The sequence below is a fragment of the Rhinolophus sinicus genome, chromosome 12 (assembly GCF_057876585.1).
Source record: "Rhinolophus sinicus isolate RSI-liver-muscle chromosome 12, RSI-T2T, whole genome shotgun sequence".
Classification (NCBI taxonomy): domain Eukaryota; kingdom Metazoa; phylum Chordata; class Mammalia; order Chiroptera; family Rhinolophidae; genus Rhinolophus; species Rhinolophus sinicus.
Window position 1 is genome coordinate 45,757,788 of NC_142512.1, and position 22,256 is coordinate 45,780,043.

General features: G+C 36.8%; 1 protein-coding gene across 3 annotated transcripts; it reads right to left on the reverse strand.

The window, feature by feature from the left end:
- Positions 1-1,100: 1,100 nt before the first annotated feature.
- On the reverse strand, positions 1,101-20,974 carry NOL11 (nucleolar protein 11). 3 transcript variants are annotated; one of them, XM_088802327.1, is made up of 18 exons: positions 20,706-20,974; positions 19,184-19,297; positions 19,006-19,062; positions 17,801-17,949; positions 16,717-16,774; positions 16,261-16,405; positions 14,310-14,498; positions 12,890-12,966; positions 11,624-11,747; positions 11,036-11,124; positions 10,241-10,315; positions 9,786-9,970; positions 9,523-9,648; positions 9,144-9,371; positions 8,600-8,678; positions 7,968-8,060; positions 2,873-2,972; positions 1,101-1,126 (listed from the first exon to the last, which is right to left on the reverse strand). In XM_088802327.1, the coding sequence occupies exons 1-18, from the start codon at positions 20,844-20,846 to the stop codon at positions 1,116-1,118; spliced, it is 2,040 nt and encodes a 679-aa protein (XP_088658453.1). In that variant the 5' UTR covers positions 20,847-20,974; the 3' UTR covers positions 1,101-1,115. The 3 variants fall into 3 exon arrangements, with proteins under 3 accessions (XP_088658453.1, XP_088658452.1, XP_019588613.2); XM_019733054.3 differs by lacking the exons at positions 1,101-1,126; positions 2,873-2,972 and adding exons at positions 4,474-4,880; positions 4,984-5,091; XM_088802326.1 differs by lacking the exon at positions 1,101-1,126 and having other exon boundaries at positions 2,814-2,972.
- Between the last annotated feature and the right edge of the window lie 1,282 nt (positions 20,975-22,256).

The following is a 22,256-nucleotide window of genomic DNA, read 5'->3' on the forward strand; positions in this document are numbered from 1 at the left end:
AAAAAATGGATCGCGGGCCGCAGTTTGGACACCCCTGACATAAATGTACGTTTTACTAATTAAAACACAATTAAAACAAAATTATTTTATATTCTAAGTCTAAAAATGAGCATAGAATATCATGGCAACTGGGATCTGAAATGTATCAAAACACCTAATCCACAAAGCTCAATACTACCTAGTTATTGGCTGTGTCAATCTAAGCAATAGTCTTAGTATGTGACCTAAACTAATAGGGTAACCTTGACAGAAGGTTAAACTCTTACTATTAATACACCACTTTCTCAGAGATGAAAAGGCTTAGGGGAGATAATTTAAAATGATGCCAGTCTTTTCAAAAAAGTTGTCCAGAATTTTGAATAGTTTTTTTCCCCTCAAGAAATGTCTGTAGCAAACAAACAGAAATATTCCCCATATTCCACTGATCTGGCTATGCTTTCAAAAGTGTCCCAAAATGATAATGGTGATGATTAAAGGAAGTAGAACAGAATCATCTAAAGTCACATTTCAGCTTTGCAGGTACAAAGCTATGGGTACTGGGTAAGACACAACATTTATGAATAAATTATTCTTATACCTTTCCATCTCTCGTTTTAAGTCTGAAACTTTTAAGAATCAAAATATGTGAACTATATAAAAACATGTTTTTATGAAAATATTAAGTGAAAAACGTGGACCACACATTGTACGCTCATTATAACTTCAAATCTGTGAAATAGCTCTATCCACTTACCTGCTTATCCATGTATAGATTAGGAAACAGGCTGAAGAGATGAGAATGGTGGTTATGTGACACAACATTCCATTTTCAAGTGAAATTTATGCCAAAACAATTTTACAATTTGCAACCACAATCACCAAAGTAGTAACTGATTCAGGCGAAAATTACCAATGGATCTAAAACCACTGCTGGGGAATAATGTTTCAGAATAGGATATTTTCACAGTCTCAAAGATGTAAACAAGTTACTTAATGAAGTACAATGGAAAAGTTACCTTTAGACCGAGGTAATCCCTACCTTAACTAAGTGATCCAATTTAACATCAATGATGGGATAACTCACATCAGTGCCTCCTGATGCTGTGCCTTCTCTGTAGTTTTCTTGTCAAAAATGTTTAATTTGAATCTAATCATATGGAAAGGAGACAAATCCAAATTGAGGGACATTCTGCAAAATAACTGGCCTAGAGTCTTCAGAAATGCAATACCTAGGAAACTGTTCTAGACTGAAAGAGATTTAAAACAACACGAAAACTAAATGCAATGCATGATCCTTGAATAAATTTTAGGAGGGTAACAGTCCAGCTATAAAATACATTACTGGAACAATTATGGAAATCTGAGTAAGGACTGTAATCATTCTAAATAGTACCATATTAATTTCTAAAACGTGGTAATTGCACTGTGGTCATATAAAATCTTTGTTTTAGAGGATTAAACTAAAGTATTTATGGGATTAAACTGAATTATGGGGTTAATCTGGATGTCAGCAAATAAATGATTCTGAAAAAAGGAAAAATAGAGTGGCAAAACAAACATGGCAAAATGTTACCAATAGGTGAGTTTAGGTCAAGGACATACGGGTATTCACTGCTGTTTCTTATAATATTTTTAGGATTAAAAATTTTTAAAGAGAGCTGGGGCAAAAAGTCCACCTTAGTTTTTAAAAGTTTTATACATGGTCCAGAATGGACTCCACTATAGTTACATGACCATGTACTTACAAAGAAGGCTAAGGAAGCAAAAAGCAAACAAATGTCTTATTTTAAGTAGTAATAATAAACTTAGTCCACATCTCCCTCAAAAAACATTAAGTTCACAGCAGGAAATCATTTCCTAGATGTAGAACTTGTGTTTAAAGAACAACTCTTTTATTATTATATAGTAGTATATATGTAATCAAAAACAAATCCGAGATATAATTCGGTGTCCTAAAAAACTATAAGTGTAGAGGCATACACTGCCTATATGTGGTGAATAAAAATATTTACTTTCCAGAAAAAGTAACTACTGCAAACCCTCAGAATTATTACTCTATAGTTGGATAGATCAGATCCATTATTTAATAATTTACAATAATTATTGAAACTAATTATGTGTCCGTAGTCCTGTGCTTACTGTGCAAAAAGGGTAATACACCGTCCTTGCCTTGAAGAACTCAGCCTATAAGAATCCCTTGTCGGGGCGGCCGGATGGCTCAGTTGGTTAGAGCGCGAGCTCTGAACAACAAGGTTGCTGGTTCAGTTCCTACAGGGGCCAGTAAGTTGCGCCCTCCACTAGATTGAGGACAACGAGCTTCCACTGAGCTTCAGGAGGGGCAGCCGGATGGCTCAGATGGTTAGAGCGTGAGCTCTCAACAAGGTTGCCGGTTCAATTGCCGCATGGGATGGTGGTCTGTGCCCCCTGCAACTAAAGACTAAAAACGGTGACTGGACTTAGAGCTGAACTGCATTTCCACAGCTGGATCGAAGGACAATGACTAGGAGCTGATGGGCCCTGGAGAAACCCACTGTTCCCCAATTGAAAAAAAAAAAGACTCTTGTCAATATACACATACACAAAAAAATCTCTGTATGTCCTTGTAAAATCCTTATTGAATTTCTGAATTTAGTGACTTAGGCAATGTAGAAACGATTTGCAATTAGTATGTAAGAGTAATTAAAATTTTCTACTTACTTTGAGCATCAGTAATTTGCTTCCATAATATTTACAACCAAAATTATTAAACTTTACAATAAAGACTTTATAGGGACCCTATACAGAAAGGACCCTGTTCAAAACGACAAAAGTTTGAGGGTCCAGGGACTCTCCTTCTGGCCTCTCCCCACTCAAAGGCCTCTTGTTTGACCCCTGACCAGGCAAGTTGTTTCACCTTTGAAGCCATCTTCAAGCGCAATCCAATCAGGAGTCATGAAGAGCAAAATGTCAATGAACTGACTGCCACTGAATTTCAGTTGCTTATCTTGCTTTTGCTGAAACAAAAATTTGTTTTTTGATAAAAGAATTCCACATCAATTCTTGAGATTTGTCTCTTTATGGGTTCTTATAAATAAAACCATAAATAAGTCAGAATCAAAAAGTGTTAAAATCCTGAATAATCTTAACCCCGTTAAAAATGGATCTTAAAATCATAAAGGATCCACAACTCTAAACCCCAAAGTTTTAAGAAAAAGCTTAGGGACTCACAAGTTTGTCTAGCTCTTTGCAAGTAATTCTTAAATGGTTCGGTAAAAAAGATAAAAAGGGAAATACACCATGGAGACCCACATTTTTCACTTCTGCTGAGAAGCACTGTTATTACTTTAAATTTTCTGAGCAAAAGGTCTCATTATATGAAGTGAGCATGGCAGTTAATATATGCTATTTCTTTGGTATTTCTTTTTTTAATCTCAGGATTAAAGAGAGATTAAAAATGACTGAGGAGAACTTGTTTTGTTAACTGCCATTGTAACTAAAGGCTACATAGACTGCCTGATCTAAAATGAAGCCTTTCTCTAATGCAAATTAAGTTAAAAAAACAATCAGGATTCTGTAAATCTGGGCTGTAAAACCACACTTGAACTCATATTTAAACACTACAATTTAGAGGAAATTAAAAAAAAAAAAATATTGTAACCCTTCAAGTTAAAACAGGTTTTAAAACGATTTACTCAACAGACTTTCATAGCTCAGAAATGTTTCAAGTTACTTTTGGGAAAGTTAATTCATCACCTGAAAGAGTGATTTCACTTTTAACAAAAATAAATTTGAGGGTGGCCAGGTGGCTCAGTTGGTTAGAGCACAGTGCTGTTCATAACACAATGTCGCCAGTTCGATTCCCACATGGGTCAGTGAGCTGCGTCCTCCACAACTAGACTGAAAAACAACAACTTGGAGCTGATAGGTCCTGGAAAAACAGTGTTCCCCAATACTCCCCAATAAAATAAATTTAAAATAAGTACATAAATTTGAATTTATTTTCAAGAAACAAAAGCATCCATTTCTTCTACATAAAACCTTTAATTTGTCCTACTAAATCCAAAGAGTTAGACCGAGAAATTCTATGGTCAATTAACCTTTTTAACACGTTGCGTACGGCGGGTTTAAATCCCTTGTGAAGATTCTCGTGATCTGTACGCAACGTGTTAAAACTATTTTCAGAAGAGATTTTTTTTACTATTTAGTAATATGGTTTTATAACCTAAATTATCAACTAATCATAGAAGTTGTCTGATAGATAATGTACAGAAAGCGGTATTGTTAATCCCTGGGGATGTAAAAAATGGTGAGTGGAAGTAGGTAACGAACAGGAGAAAATGGCAGAAGACAAGCACATGTCTGTACAGGGACCCCTCCCCGCTCTCCTTGTGGAATAGACCTCTGCTGTCACCTGTGAGCTGAGACACTGCTGACTCTGATAAAACTACATTCTTCCTAGAATTATTGTTGTAATGGTGATTTTTTTTTATTAAAAGAAATATTCAAAACACATAGTAAGAAATTAGACTTTTATCAGTATCACAAATAAGTTTACTTAAAATTAGCTCAGTTACATATTTTTAAAAAGTTTCAGAACCTCTCCCCACCAACGTCCATAGAACAGGTTCACACGAAACCTGCAGTCTGACCTAGGAGCATCAGTAAGTGATGGCCCAGGTACTCTGACACATTCCTCTTGTCACTGAGAGACAATCACAAACAAAACACATCTCTTGCCTGGATGAGTAAGAAGAATTCACATAAAAAGAGCTTCATAAAATGTCTACGAAGGAGAATTGGTAATATCAGAAGAGTTCCAGCACTTCAATTGAATACAATTCTCTACTATTCTTTTCTTGATTTAATTTCTGTAGCTCACGAAAACTTACTTCGATCTTGTTGAGCTCCGAACAAATGCATATCTGAAGAAAAAAGTTTCAGAATAACTTTTACTATAACTTCTACTATGAACAAGTCCTCAAATGATTATGAACAGAATGCAGTATGTATCGAATAATCACACACCTGAGATTTCACAAACTTGTAAAGACTTAACAGTAGCCGTTTTGCTTCTGGTATCATTACCACAACAGTGAAATTAGCATCTAGAAGTAGGCATATCCAATCCATAATCTGAACATAAACAGGAAAAGGAAAGTTAATATTTTAAATTTAATTTTAGGTTAATTCATTTTATAAAGTCCATAATGATATAAAACAGTTATAAAAAATGTCAGTCTTTTTTTTTAAAGAGATTAAGGAGAAAGTTTATTCAAGAAAGATGCCAGCATAGAAGTTGCCGGGGCAGAAAACTGCCCTGTAAGTCTTCTTTAAAAGTCTGAAAATTTTAGTTCAGAGATGAAGTAATTTCTGCTTTTACACTTGTTACAAGCATAACTGGATCTTTTTCATAGGATTAATCAGTAAAAAGCAAGTCAGAGTGACATTTAATCCAAGGGTAAGTTAGTACTTACTTTTTATTAAAAAAAAATTTTGGGGGCGGATGGATGGCTCAGTTGCTTAGAGCACAAGCTCTCAAACAACAAGGTTGCTGGTTCAATTCCCACATGGGATGGTGGGCTGTGCCCCCTGCACCTAAAGATTAAAAACGGCCACGGGACTTGGAGCTGAGCTGCGCCCTCCACAACTGGATTGAAGGACAACTACTTGGAACTGATTGGCCTGGAGAAACACACTGTTCCCCATTATTCCCCGATTTGGGGGGGAAAAAAGAAAGGAATTAAGAGAATGAAAGTGATTTTTAAAAAAAAAATGTACTTTTGACAATTACTGGCAGTTATAAAATAAGAACTCACTTATCTCCTATTCTGAAATATATACTATGCCCCAAGAATAGGGTGTTGAGTATTATAGATACGCTACCCTCAACTACAATAAAATTATTACTATACATTCATTAAAGTATCCTACATAGTTCTACTTCAAATGGTGTAGTTAATATAAAATATCACTATCATGGGAAAGCATTAAGGAAATCGATTATCTATTTGGGGGGAGAGGGGAAAGCTGATCCCTATAAAACTCCTTACACCAAAATAAACTTCATATGTATCAGAGAATTAAACACAGAATAGGAAACCATGAATATATGAGGCAAAAATAGAGTGGGAAGGGCATTATTTTATTTTAGAGTGGGAAGAGCATTGAGCATGACGCAGCCATAAGGAAAAGATGAATTATTTTGATAGTAAAAAACCAAGAACTTATCTATGGCAAAAATTACACTAAAGAAAGTAAAAAGACAAGTGAGTGATAGGAAAAAGTATTCAAAATGCACTTGATAAAAAAGGTTAATGTCATTACTGTACAAAGAATTAAAAAAAAAAAAAAGTGTTTTTTGTTGTTGCTGAAACCAGGAATGAACCTGTAATTCTTTATAAGCCAAAATATAAAAAACATGAAATGAAACAGAAAAATTGACAAAGAACCCAATTAGGCGTGAATATAAATAGACAAGAAAAGATGGCCCACCTCTATTGTTATCAAAGAAATGCAAATTAAAATAAAGCACCATTTGTTACCTATCTGAGTGGCACGGAGTAAGGCTTCAGACCTTTGAGGCAGTATAACCTATTGTCACAATATTTTGGAAAAGTAACCTGGCATTTTGAAAACAAAAAATGCATGCACCTTTTATCCAATAATTTCACATTATGAGAATTTACCCAACAAGCGTTCTCTCATAAATATACAAGACCAGCTGGATAAAGATGCTCCCTGAAGGTTTACAATAGCAAAAACTGTAAACAACTTAACTGTCAATATATAGGGGAAAGAATGAGGGAATGAGGCAGATGTATGTATACTGGTTCAGAAAATATCTAAAAATACAGTGTTGAGTGAAAAAAACAACCTGCAAAATAGCATGCATAGTATGATCTAATGTGTGTTAGAAAGACAAGAGAAAGATAAGCTAGCACATAGAAGGAAAATTTCTAGACATGAAAGAAACTCAGTACTGGTTATCTGTAAGAGGGACAAATGGGGTGGAGACACAAAGTTTTCTTTTTTTTTTCTCTTGGAACTTTCATCTATAGAAACTAGTTAAAACTTTTTAAACTTATTTTTAAAAATGAAAAGTCAAGTGTTTAAAATACGTAATTAGAATAACACATTCTTAATCCACAGTATCTTTTTTAATGTTTCCACTGTTTCTCAAATAAATGCTGTATTAAAAGAGAGCCAACCCTGAGATACTTTGAGAACATTTTTTTCATTCATCTTCATGCTTTTTTTTTTTTTTTTTTTCCCTTTTTCCGCCTCCCTCCACCAAATCTGGTTCAAGCCGTTGTTTCTCAGTCTAGTTGTGTAGGACACAGCTCCCTGGCCCATGCTGGTATTATGAGCTCTGCACTCCCGGGGGCTGAGGCAGTTGGTTGGTGGTCATCAGTCGGCCGCTCACAACAGCTCACGGCAGTTCTCCCTGGCTGCTGGCTGCTCACAGGGGCTGCTGGCCACTCAAGGCAGCACATAGCAGCCCATGCCGACCTCTGGGGGCTCATGGCAACCCAGCTCCAGGGAGAGCTGTTGTTCACAAACCTTGCTGTAGAGGGTGCAGCTCACTGGCCCACGTGGGAATTGAACAGATGACCTCGATGTTAGGAGCATGGCGCTCCTGCTCCTGCTCCAATCACCTGAGCCACTGGGCCGGCCCATTCTCTTATTTTTAAGAAATTATTAGGACACTTATCAACCTCTCCCAAAGAGGCTAAGAAAATTCTTAAAAAGGGTCACGATAAAGAATCAGGAATTTAAGACGAATTTAAGTTCTTCAATATAGAATTATGACTTTAAAAATCTATCTACCAAATTGAGAGATCCACCCCACCTCCCACTCTAGTGGTTTGTGTACAGCATGAAGGAGGAAGCTCATATGGATTAGGAGAAAGGAGAAATCAGTTACTGAAATCAAGATTGACACTATATATAAATTGTTTTTTTACAGATCTTTCCCAGCACCAAATAAAAGTAAAAAAAAATTATCTCACCTGGTTCAGGGTTGGAGGGTATATTCCAGGAAGAGTCATAGTAGCATTTTCGCTACACTTCAAATACAGGAAATACAAATACTGGAGGAACAGCTAGACCAAAAAAAAAGGACAATTTATTACTTTGATAGAAAAATGTTCTCTCTATATAAATCTAACAAAGAGACTGGAAGGAATTTTAAGAGGCTACTGAATATAACTATCTGTGGACACAAAAATGAATAAAATGCAGTCCCTGCCATCGATGAGGAACTGATCTGGTTTGTGAGGGATAAGTGGGGAATTTCTTCTGCTTGTAAACGGTAAGTAGAGTGCTCGCTTCGGCAGCACATACACTAAATAATAAGTAGAGACAAGAGACTTGTACTCCGGGCAATCCTTTTTAGTTTCTACTAATTTATAACTTAGATGGATTAACCTGGCCTTCAGGCTTGGCATCAGAAAAATGCCAAGGTCTACCAACCAGAAATCAGTCTATTTCCTAGGGACAGTTTTTCACCCCAAGGGCTGGAAAATCTCTTATTCACATGGAAAAACTTGATAACCTTTCGAATGCCCTAAAAGCTGGTTAGAGTTCATCAGCGAAATTTAAGCAAGAAATAAAATTCTATAGGATTTATAAAAATACTTACAGTGATATGTTGTGCTGGGATGTCTTTCAAGTGAGGCAGAAGAAATGTTTCACTATATGCTGAACGAAGAATTGCATTTCTACTTAGGAATAAAGGAAAATCTTAATTCAATAAATAAAGACTTTGTTACTGAAATTATGAGTAATTACCTTTCCTAATGATATGTTTTTTAATTTACACAAAAGCTCTGTTTTTCTAGAAGAGTTCTATCACTGAACATTCTCCTAATCACTGGAGATCATTCCAAATACTTCACTATTATAAATAAATAATTGCCCAATAAATTAAAAAATAATAATAATAAATAATTGGTACTTATTCAGAGTTCTAATTTTAGAATTAATAGAGCATCTACCTTAGTATAGTTTCTTACATAAGAAAACAGGTTTAAGTTGCTTAAATATTGAATGTAATCCATTTTCAAGCAGAAACTGGAAAAAAAATACCCAACACCTTAACTTATCTAATGACTGCTTAGTTATTGTTTGGCATTTGACTATATCCCAGAACGAGATAGTACAAGGGAAACTGTTTCAAAGGATACAGTAGAGCTGCTTTTTTTGGTATCACAGGGCACGAAGTGGTCTCTAGTGTGTCCTGAGACTTTTCACTTAACTCTTTATCACAATTATCGCAGTTGTCCTCTTCAGGATTGAAGCCATTTTGAAGAATTTCATTTTGCTCTTCCATGTGCTCATCTTGTACAGCATCATTGCAGTCAGAAACTGATTCCATACTGACATCTGCTTTTTGAAGAATGTCATCACCAATGCTATCGAGTAAGTTGAAAGCAAGAAATTCTTATCACTATTTGAACTTACTGGAAAAATTTTCATTTTCTAAGTATTCCACGTTTTAGAAATCGAATATTCTAATAGATAAAAAAGGCAGAGAAGGAAAAGGACCATCAGCTTCTAACTTACCTCAAGAAAATTTTTAAGCAAGCACAGGTGACTGCTTCAGGAATGTCAGGGAACTGCTGCAGACAGAGCTGTAACATCTGTACATCTGTCTTTTCTAAGGCAACCTCCATTAAGCTAGGGCACAAGCTAAGAAAAAAAAAGTATCATTTTTATATATTAAGAAAAACCTCCACTGCAAATAATTTACAAGCTTTTTCAGAGGATGAAAATTAGAACAAGGTCAAAAGAGCTGTGCATGTAAAATTCGATGTGCAAACATTTACCTGTAAGAAAGCACATGTGTTTGGATAAGCTGCATCAGAGAGTTCCGGGGATAAAATGATGGTTCTGTTTTACATCTTCCCAGAAGCCCCATTACTATGTCTCCAATAACAGTATGAAAGTCAGGTGTCCGCTTACTAGCCAAAAATTTACGTAGTTCTACTTCAATGTGTTTTTCTGAATCTTTCTGAAAGGGCAGCAGTAAAGAATTCAATTTGATACATTAATAAATGTTGCTCTGAACTTAAAAGTTCCTAGCTCAGTATTTTCTTATCACTAACAGTATTCATGCATTCTTACAAAACTTGAGTTGACACTACAATTTGCTGCACAAAGACAAACTGCAAAGAAAAACAAAACAATTCAAGGATTTAGAAATCAAAATTTTAAGATGCTAAATTACAAACATATTCAACTTAAAGTTGATTTTTCTGATTTCTAATATTTTTAAATTTACCTTTATGGTTGATAAAAGTTGTTTGGATGCTGGAACCTCTGGCTGCACACTTGTTTCACTTTTTCTTCTCCTTAACTAGAATTAAGTAAATTGATTACGATCTCAAAACAACAGAAAGTTTCCTCTATACATTTAGAAGAATATGAAATTTCCCAAAGAGACAGGCACACTTATGCTCTAATCCAGGGATGTCCGAACTGCGGCCCGCGGGCCAACTGTGGCTCACAATCCATTGTTAATTGGCCCACAGCAAATTCCAAAAATATATTTAGTTTACTTAAATAAACTAGGTGAGGCAATACGTACTTCACCTCGAGTGAGTGGCCCGCTGTTTGTGTATTTTACCGCATATGGCCCTTGGTGAAAACTGTTGAAAAAAGTTTGGACACCCCTGCTCTAATCAAAGTCTTTTTAACAGTTTAATTTTGTTACAGTGAAAAATGGGTTTATTTCAACTTTTAAGTTAAATATCTTCAATATTTTTAAGGTTTTTTTATTTTCTTAAACACAGAATAAAATCTTTATACTCAGGAAGGTATTATTACTAATATAATTATGATTGGTCTGTTTTCACACCTGGATATCACACACATACACACCTGTAAGAATTAACTACTAGACTACATGTGTCATTTTTGGATACAGGCTGTTGGGTTACTGAGTTCAAGATTTAAACTGCCCTGTCATTAAGATCAAAGCTATAAAAGTTATACAGATATGAATCATTAGAATAATTTAGCCTTCTTCTGTTTTTTAGCATTTGCACTACTTTCCCATTTCCACTACCAAACTTACTATTCTCTTTGATGCCTCTGAGTTTTGGGATCCAAGTCCATGTCCCTGAGAGGTTTCCCAGTTTACAAAATGAGACACAGAATGAGTGCCTACGAAAACACAAAATACACAATTTCTGTAATTCTTTGACCAAGTGGTATTTACCCAACCAAACAATCAAAGAACAACAAAAAACAACTAGTCATGCACAATTCAAGAGAGGCTTTAAAGTCTGTTTAATTCCACTGGTAACTCAGATCAGTAAGTCATAATATAGTAAAAGGCTATGTCCTCAGCAACATGAAGCCAACAGAGGAGACCACTGGTAAATCAGGGAGGGTAGAGGCATTAATAATGTTGTCTGGGGGACTCCCCCATTGCCCCTGAAGTCAGAACACTGGTTCAAGACACAGTGTAGCTCTTCGGTCTGCAACAATACCTGCAATCTGCACAAGGTAGATACCTGACTCAAGGAAATTTCAATAATCAGTAGCAAATGTCAACATTAAGAACAGGCTCTGTAAATTTGATGGTTGTAGAAATCTACATATCAAACTGGAAGTTACTAAAATGGTTTATATTAATAAAACAAACTGGTAATTTTCCTACCTGGATCTTGACTATGCTTGAGTTTTCCAAGAGCACCTGCTAATGATGATACTTCACACTTGTATGGAATCACAGTTAGAAATTTTCCATGTAGCATAAACAAATTTTCCCCATAATACCAGAGCTACAAAACAAGTTATCAAAAATATAAGCATTTTTATTCTAAGGTCTGATTCAACAAAGCCTTATAACTTATAACAATAAATTATGGTGTAAGCAATCTTAATATAATAACAAAAAAGAACACGACACAGTTAAGCAAATTTTCAGAATAATCTCATATGTACAACTTATTAATTGGGTAGCTTTACATTGTTCTTATTTTTGCCCACGTATGAATGAAACATAAAGAAAATTCTCGACTCATGAAAATCTGATCAATACATACATTTTAAAATAACTCTTTGAAATTAATATTGTCACTATGACCCGTCTATTAACATGGTAATTAAATTACCAAGGCTATTGTAACATGGACAAACTGTTATGATGTACTAAATAAAAAGGGCAAAATTTAACACTGTTCCTATCTTATGATTTCCAATTATAAAACTGTAAAAATAAAAGTTATATGAACAAAAACTTAAGGGAACATGGAAATTAAAACTAAGTGTTAAAGCAGTGGAATTGTGATTAATTTTGTTAAATTATTTGTTTAAATATAAATTAGAATTGCACGCCGAAAAATCAAGTCTCCTTATCCTCTAATTACAATGATCAGAAACTTCCTATTATCTTGATTTACATATTTATATATGAATATTCATTCACTAAACAACCAATACTTATTGAGCAGCTTTGCTAGACACTGAAGATACAATGGAGAACTAAGACAGACCCCTTCTGCCTCAGGAAGTCCACAATCTAGTCTGCTTAAATATTAATTCTTTAAATACGCTCATGTAATTCCATGATGATGCTTAATACATAACCTAAACACTAATTTATTAAGAAAAGTAACAGCCCTGGAGTATAGTTCAAAATACAAAAGTAAGACGACCAAACCAAAGAGCAGCTAAAACCGAGCTGTTTAATTAACTAGCTAATGTTCTCCCCTGATCTAAAACTAGCTAGTCTTTTGAAAGTGACAAACATAAGGAAACTATTAAAACAACCACCAAATTAATCTTTCAGGTAAAAAACGTTTCTTAGCTTATTTTAATTAAAAACTGCCAAAATATTTAGATCCAAAGAGGCATCCTCACTTACAGTATATTTATGGCACAATAACTAAATTTGAAACAATCCCCAAGAGTAAAAACTTACTTGACCACTGGTCCCTTGTGGTAATTCTTTTGATATCTGTAGTGTTTGAAATTTTGTGTTCCATATGGAGAGGCATTCTAAAAAAGACATGTAAGTTCAGAAAAATCCCAAGTATAAATAAATATATGATGCCCCCTGTGGGGGCATTGCGGAAAGCCACAAACACACAAGTCTTGCTTTATTAAATATAAAAATGAGCAATGACAACTGACTGCCACAGAAATTCAAAGGAATTAGATCTTATGACAAGAAGAAATGGACAGTATGGGGGCAGGGCACATGTAGGATATCCGGGTACCTTCTCCTCAATTTTGCTGTGAACCATAAACTGCTCTAAAAAAAGTCTTAATAATAATAATCTGATATGGAAAGATCTCTATCTCAGATAAGGTAAAACTCAAACAGCGGTTATTGTGTTTTTTTTGCTGGATGGAGTAGGAACCAGAAAGAGGAAGGATGGGAGTTGAGAGAGAAGCACAACATGGTAAGGTGGATAAGAGCCAGGACTTAAAGGGAGGTGGGGTACATGGCATAATAGTCAACCTGCTTGGGCTGAAGCCCAGCTCACTACTTAGATACCTATCACCTCAGTTTCTTGATTTGTAAAACAAAGATGATAATAACTATACTTTGTCTCATAGGCTTGTTGGAAAAGTAAATGATATAAATGAGATACTTAAGTAAAATGCCTGGCACATATAGCTATGCTATCACTAGTAGCTCCTATAAGTAAGAGAAACAGAGCAAAATATACAGGTAAGGACAGGCATATCAAGTTTGTAGCCAATGGGGGGTGAAGCAGAGGGTTCTTGCTCTGAAGTTGGGAGAAGAGACTGGAAAAGGTGGAGGGGGTCTATAGACTGTGGGGAGACCTGAATACTATACAACAGATTCTGAATTTTATAGTGTAGACTGGGAGACCCCAATCTTGCACTAGCCAGAAACAACTGTGTTGTGTATGTGGAGGGGTGTTTGGGGGTGAGGAGGTGAGGTGATGAGACTCCTGCTCTGAAGTCACAGAGACAAAAAAGCGTACCAGTAGTCCCCAAATTTCAAGCTGTCCAAGTCCAGTGGATTTCCATTCTATGGAAATGTCACCAAGCCACGAATTTAATCCTCTAGTGCAAGGCTTACCAATGTATCGAGTGCCTATGGGTTGGCATGGATATCTGCAGTTTTTATTTCTTTAAGACATTAGCATGAACAAGGTAGTGATACAAGGAAATGTTTTAGGACGGACCAATGCAAGATGAAATCAAAGACCTATTTATTAAAAACTAGGCAGCTAAAACATAATTTGCATATCATGATAAAGAGAATGAATTAGGGCGGTAATAAATAAAGCAGAAAAGAGGAGAATGAAAGGTACACTTTGAAAGAAAAATCCAAAGCACTTCTTAATTGATGGGACTTAAGTCACCCTTAGAAGCTGGAAGCGGTGGTCCCAGGACTGCTATGTGATCTTGATCCAGGATGGCAAGCGCAACACCATTTCGAGCATTTCCAGCCACCACAGTCTTGAGCACCAGTGATCTAACTACCTTCTGACTTTTTTCTGGGTCACTCGGATGTATTGGTATCAAGGTTTCATATATACATCCATCAGCGCCTGTTGAAAACAAGTGTTTGTTGTGCATTATTGGATAAAGGACAGTTGTCTGTTATAGTTAAAATACATGCACTAGGTTGTTTATAAGATTTTACCAATCCAATATAAGATCCAATGAGAAAAATTAACAAATGTAACAATCACATCAATCTACGCTTTCTTTCACTTAAATGATATACTATAAACTTAAAATTGAGGGAATATTATTAATAAAAATCTCAGTAAGAAATGTTGTAATAGCCAAGAAATAAAAACTGTAAATACCTGAAATAAAATATGAGAGGGGACTGTTAGAAATACAGACAATCTAGTCAGTGAAAGGATGTATCTCTCATTAGAAATTAATCAGCACTCTGGTCTATACATTACAGTTTTTGTTACTCCATCACCCTGAAAACCGTATGAAATTGATGGGTTTTTTTGGTAGATCAATTGAATTTTAGCAATTCCATACGGTTCTAGCTATGTTACAGGAAGACTTTGTGACCCTTTGGTTCAGACTCCCTTACTTCAATGTTAAATAAGCAAATATAACTTGCAAACTTCTATTTAATAAATATGTCCTATAGGTTAAACTTTAAGAAAACCAGTCCCTCTTAAGCAAAGGCATTAAGTGGATTCCACTGACCTAGATATGATAAATGATGGGAACATTTTTTTTTATTATTGGGGAAGGGGTACAGGACTTTATTGGGGAACGGTGTGTACTTCCAGGACTTTTTTTTTTTTTTCCAAGTCAAGTTGTTGTCCTTTCAATCTTAGTTGTGGAGGGTGCCGTTCAGCTTCAAGTTGTTGTCCTTTCAGTCTTAGTTGTGGAGGGCGCAGCTCACCTCCAGGTCCAGTTGCCGTTGCTAGTTGCAGGGGGCACAGCCCACCATCCCTTGCGGGAGTCAAACCAGCAACCTTGTGGTGGAGAGCCCGTGCTCCAACCAACTGAGCCATCTGGGAGCTCAGCGGCAGCTCAGCTCAAGGTGCCGTGTTCAATCTTAGTTGCAGGGGGCCGAGCCCACCATCCCTTGTGGGACTAAAGGAGTTGAACCGGCAACCTTGTGGTTGAGAGCCCACTGGCCCATTTGGGAATCGAATGGGCAGCCTTCGGAGTTAGGAGCACGGAGCTCCAACCACCTGATCCACTGGGCCAGCCGTGAGTGGGGTTATATTTTAGACCATTACAGAGGTAAACTCCAAGGCATTAAAAAAAATCTGTAAAACTATGGCTGGCATAGGCCAAGAGTGCTTCGTTAGTCTCCTTTTACCCACCTGTCTCAGTCACTGTTCAAAGATGGGCACACTAAATCTTAAGGTTGGAAAAGAGAAATGGAGGGACCATTCAGTACTAACCTTAGATAGTTTATAGTTCATTAATTATTAGGTTGGTGCAAAAGTAATTGTGGGTTTTGCAACTAACCTTTTAAACCGCAATTACTTTTGCACCAACCTAATACGATATGAAAGAACCTGACCTCAACACGTTAAAGACAAAAGGTGATTCTTGCCCTTTTTTATTGGTAGTATAGTATTATCTATTGTTTACGATAAATTTTAACACATAAGAGTTACCTGCAGAGAACCACTGACTTAATGCATGATCAGATATGGCAAAGTACGAAAAGCAAAGGCATAAATGCTGGTTAAGGAAGCACGCAAAGGGAACTGCTACAACAGAGAACTGCAAAAACCTCAGACTCTGACTCAAAGGAAAACACTATCCTGTAATATTCCTCTCTTTAAAACTGCTGAAAGTTTAAAGTAAAATACTTACTCAATGACATCAAAGATATGAATTTCCGATCGAGGGACGCAGTGAAACTCTGTATAACTGATTTTTCTTCTTGTCCAAGTAACAGTGTGTATTTGCTTAAGATACGTGAGTTAAACATTTGTACATAAGCAAAGTAATTTCCATGCTGCAAAAAAGGGTTATTTTATTTTTAAAATATTCTCATTTCAACCAACTATATTTAAATGTTAAAACCAGTTGTTGCCCCATTCTAATTACTTCAATGGGTACTTAAAAACCTCTTGTCCAATTTAAAATGTTATAAAATATTTAAGTTAGGCATAGAAATATAACTAGTAGGCTTTTTAGTATTTAAAAGATACAAAATAAAAAAATCTTCTGGGAGGAAATACGAAAGTCCAATTTTAGTTTTAAAAACAATATATGTGATTTTAAAATGTCACAGACCATGGGCCAGGAATGAGAAATATCACTTACTTTTTCAGTAATGAAGATTAAAACAGGATGTCTAAATACCATGAAAAACTTTGTCCACCTAAAAAAAAATAAACAACATGCAAAATCACCAACTGAAACATACCATCAGTCTAAATTTAAGAGAATATCTTTTATTAAATATTTTGAGAACCAGAGTCATCAGAGAACACTTAACTCAGTGTTCCAAAATCTCTACCACGCGGAGTAGGCATTCCTCTGTCAAATGTATCTCTGGATTAAATGGAAGCTGCTGAACTCCCCAGATTTAAAGACAGTAATGTGAACTGTAAAGTTTCCAAGGGAGGGTGGGGTGTGACAGTAAGCAGTGTTTCCCAAACTTGTTTGATGACCCCTCCATTTTTTCAGTCAGTTGTAGGACTAGTGTTCCAAGGGAAACATTAGGATCTCAACTGCCTTCAAGTGACAGAGGAACTGAGGCACAGGAGGGTAAAGGTCTTGTAACTAAGGCGGCATATCCAGTTTTGGGCGATATGGCTATTGGAATCCAGATGCTCTGCTGATATAAAGATTTCCTCTAAACACAGTTGCTCACACTTTAGAGGCATTCAACAGGGAAGGCCAAGATGTAACTGGTCATTGTCTACATTGTTCACTTACTAAGTACAAGTCTTTGCTTTGACTTTTAGAACTTTAGTTTGAATCAGGGGAGCCTAGAGAGGCAGCAAGTTAACTGAACAGGAAATGTGATAACATGGGGACTGGAGAGAAGTGAAATCATGAAATTTTCTTGTTGGGTGAGTCATTTTCCCAGTTTTATTACAGGATCTGGCCAGGAAAGCAGAGGGCTCAAAGCACTACTGTCATTTCACTAACAACAAGGGGTACATTTCTTCTGGGAGAAGGGTTTCGACCTTGGCAGTCAGGGCAATATGACAGAAACAAAGATTTTGTTGTTGTGGGATTACCCACTTCATCTTGAAATAATTGACTATCCAGTTGTCTATCACTCATATGGGGGAAGACCAAAATACTTTTTAACAAAGCGAAAAATATTATAAAAAAAAAAAGAGGCAGAGTATATTTTTATTTTGTTAAAAATTCACTTATGAGTATTGGAACTTACTTGATCACTTCTTCATCAGAGATAACAGTTTCAATTTTCTGCTGGGGCTCTGCAAGTAAGGCCTCTAAACCACGAACGGCACCTTTCTTGAATAACACCAAGGGTTCTGTCCCTTGTATTGAATGTATCCTATATACCTCAGCTGACAACTACAAGAACATAACAATATTTTAATTTTTATTCTGAAACAATTGCGACCTAATAGGACATTTATAGAAGGCTTATTTTTAAGGACTGATTTGTTTTCATTTTGATTCAGTTGTTTTATAACTATGTATGGTTCCAAAGTCAAATCTACAACATAAAATACACACAGAAATCTAACTTTTGCTCCTACTGTGTCTACCCTGTCCCCTCCTCTCCCCCTTAAGTGATCATTTTTATTCATTTTTGGTTTATCCTTCCAATGTGAATACTGGAGGTTAGGCTACAACCAACACTGGAGGTGGGGAGACGTACAAATAAAGCCACTAATGCAGGTTTAAGAGATTCCGGTGCTAGATAAAGACTGATGCCATAATTACAACTATAGCCTGCAAGCCCAAGAAAAGAAGTTAACTCCATTATATAAAATTCAGGAACGTGTTACTTCAAAGTACATGAAAAGACTGAAGCCAGAAAACAGCAGTTAAGTTTCAAGGATCCTGACAACTGTCATTATATCTGAATCAGCACTTGTGAGCCACTTCTAAAATGTGCCAATGATATTTAATTGGACATTTAGAACTGGAAGGAACTTTGTAGATCACCCTAGCTTGAGATCCTCATTTTATAAGAAAAAATTAATACTTTTAGGACATTAGTAGAAAGGCATAGTTAAGTCACAGTTCTATTTTAATGTATTATGTGCCACTCTAAAACTTAAAATGCACAAAATTTGCAGGGTCTATTTTACCTATTTTAAGAAAGACACTTGACGTTCTCAGAAACATACCACAAACATCTAAACTCATAGAAATAACTACAAAGTTATCATTTAGGAATTATTCAAATCCTTAATCTCATTGGATAATGAAGTTTATATTAACATATTAACTCATGAACTGAGACATGTTACCAAGATATACTGTAAGATAATCAGAATGCAAACTAATTATAACTTTTATGCTCACTTTCACAGATGCATTAAGATAAACCTACTATAATACAAATTATTCCATTTCACTAATAAGCTAATAAAGATGCTGGAAAATCCAAAGACTTACTGTAGCTTTAAATACTTTATCCAGGTTTACATCTTCATTATTCCACAATCTCAAAACCTTAAATTAAAACATAAAAGTCAAAAAATTATTCCAATTTTCATTTACATATAATAAACACAGTTAACGAATCAACATTTTATTGTGTTGTATATATTATTATATAAGCTTTAAAACTCACCTTATTATCATGTACAACAATATACTCTCCGGTTTGAAAGTTGCACACAGCTGGACATGTTATAATTTGACCTTGTTTCACTGACCAGCTCCCCAAGGGTTTCTGATCAGAAACCTAATAAAATTAAGATAACATACTGTATTCAAAAAGTTAATTTCTGACATTTAAGCAATTAAATTTACAATCAAAATAAAAGAAAAAATCATTACAATGATAGCATTCAACAAATTTCCTAAATTAAAAAAATAAATAGTCACAAAAAGACAAATACTATATGATTTCACTTAAGACAGAGGGTAGAATGGTGGCTGCCAGGGTCTGGGGGAATACGGAATTACTGTTTAACAGGTATAAAGTTTCAGTTTTGCAAGATGAAAAGCGTTCTGGAGATGGATGGTGGTGATGACTACCCAACAACGTGAATGTACTTATTAATAATATCCTGAACTGTGCACTTTAAAAAGATTAAGATAGTAAATTTTGTTATGTGTATTTTACCACAATTAGAAATAAAAAATTTTTTTAAAAAGTAGCCAAAATGAAAAATGTAACTAAGTTCCTAATCATTTTTTAAAAAGGTAAATTAACAAAACTTTGCTAAAAACAGGAGTACATTTTAAAAATTGATTACACCGTGCCTTTGAACAGGGGCATGGGAAATTAAGTAGGAATAGCTGGGATCATGCCAATTGCAATCAGATACTGTATTCCTATACAAGAACTGCAAAATTTTAAGTCCATTCCACGGGTAAAAAACCAACTTATCAGAAGAGTCAAAACAAGCAAACAGTATAGGGAACTGTCTGCAACTTGTTCCCAAGACTTCAAAGTATATAGCTAACTTCTTAAAGACACGGAAAACTGTATTCAGCAGCCCAGAACATAATTTCTACACGACTACTAAAAGCAAAGCTGCTGGAAAGGGGCGTTAGGATGAAAGGGGCGGGGCATTAGGGTGAAAGGGGGCGGGGCGTATAGATTCACCCGGACTCGACTCCCAAGATTTACAGGTGTAGTTAGTAACAAAGAGATTATTCGTAAACAAGATTCCCATGAAGATATCAAGAAAGCAAAAACCAAAACAAAACCCTACATTTTTCCTCGAGAAAAGAAGTATATGGACACAAGGCTAAACCAGTTCCCACTATGTCATCCTCTCCCGCCCAACCAATCTCCGTTTAATCCCTACTGTGGGCAGATGGGGAGACAGACCCCAGGAGGGGATTTTAGCAAGGCCATCTCCAGGAAATTTGAAGCAAAAGCACAGGTTTCCTTTCGGAGTCTAACCCACGTGCACTTAGATGCTCGGCCGCCTACAACTCGGAAATATGCCTCTCTCTCCAGGAAAACAACCAAGTCAGATTCTAGACTTCATTCAGCATTCCGGAGAGGCCAAGCCAGCTTTCAGCTAAGCCCGCTCGATGATCTTTTTCTGAAGCTGTCAGAAAAACCCAAGGCTCCGGCTCTGAACTCAGCAATGAGCGAGAGGGCAGCGGGGGCGTTCCGGTCCTATCGCCCTCACCTTATAGAGGATGACGGTTCGGCCGCTGTCCGTTACTAAAAACTGGTCTGTTTTGTCGCTCTGCTCCACGCCCAGGAGGCCGTCAGGCCCGGCACCCAAGGGTACCGCAGACAACGTGAATTCCTCCTCCAGGGCTGCCATCTTGGGCAAACCTACCTACGGCCGCACATCCCTCCCGGCAGGCTTCGCGCCTTCTCTCTCGCGATAACTACCGGTAAGAGTCTAACTGGACGGGAACTTGCCAAAAGAGAAACCTCCACACCCTGCGACTTCTGGCGGCCAGAGCGGGTGCGCGGGGCTGCGGACGCGGTCGGATGGAGGGGTGGGGGGGGGCCTGGAATTTGCGTCTTGACTCCGCCTCCCAGGCCACGCCTCAGCGAGTCCCGGATGTACTCCTCTTAAGGGGTAGGCGTGAGTAGGGGAACGTCTTATTTGCTTGGAAATCTTACCCGCTGTGTCTTATTCAGCTGCAGACTTCAGAAGCTGAAGGATGGGCTTAGCAGATGACCGAATATAAATTAGGGTTTTTTTTTGTTTGTTTTTTTGCTTTAAGCGAACTCTAGGAATTCCTACCACGACCTCATGGAACAATGTGCCAAAGACAAACTATTTCTCCCGATAAATTCTTAATAACGTGCTGTACCTAAATGAAATGCCTAATCCTCCTGCTTCTCACAACCCGCCACAGAGGTCTCGTCTCCGCGGCCTTCCGGCCCTGCCAAGTTATCTCTCTCGCCCCTTCTCTGAGCACCATGGGGAAGTCCCTAGCTTACAGGAAATTCAAATTTCTCTAATGAAGAAGGTTAAATTGAAAGTCCCTGGGACAATTTTTGGCAAGACATTATTTCTGGGAGAGTTATAATGAACAGGACTGATTAAATCATGTTTTAAAAAAATCTAAATCAAAAGATGAATTGTGGGGCCAGCCTGGTGGCTCAGGCTGTTGGAGCTCCATGCTCCCAACTCCGAAGGCTGCCGGTTCAATTCCCACATGGGCCAGTGGGCTCTCAACCACAAGGTTGCCAGTTCAATTCCTTGAGTCCTGCAAAGGATGGTGGGCAGCGCCCCCTGCAACTAGCAATGGCAACTGGACCTGGAGCTGAGCTGCGCCCTCCACAACTAAGACTGAAAGGACAACAACTTGACTTGGAAAAAAGTCCTGGAAGTACACACTGTTCCCCAATAAAAGTCCTGTTCCCCTGTTCCCCTTCCCCAATAAAATCTTAAGAAAAAAAAAAAAGGATAAATTGTGCATGTGCTTAGAAACCATCTAAATAGGCAGTTGCTAAACAAACATGTACCATGTGTTACATCCCAGGCCAAAATGCCTCTACATCAGTTTAGATTAAGGGTCCACAGGGATCACCTTGTGGGTGGAGTTTCCTCATGGCCACAACATCAAAACACTGGAGAAAGGAGAATATTCAGCAATTGTAAAGGAATCAAATACTGTAAATTCTTAATAAGGCTAACAGGCCTTTTATTTTTCAAAGTGACCAAGGAATTTGTATTTGTGGTCCCTTTGTTAGTTGTAAAAGAAATACTGTGAGA

Bases quoted from the DNA above. Each gene is read 5' to 3' on its own strand.
- NOL11 (XM_019733054.3), bottom strand. From the start codon at position 20,846: ATGGCAGCCCTGGAGGAGGAATTCACGTTGTCTGCGGTACCCTTGGGT. The intron at 16,775-17,800 runs GTAAGTTCCAAT...ATTTTTTTTTAG, and splicing joins TCTGATGAAGAAGTGATCAA to GTGGACAAAGTTTTTCATGG. The intron at 9,971-10,240 runs GTAAATTTAAAA...CTGCCCTTTCAG, and splicing joins AACTTTTATCAACCATAAAG to AAAGATTCAGAAAAACACAT.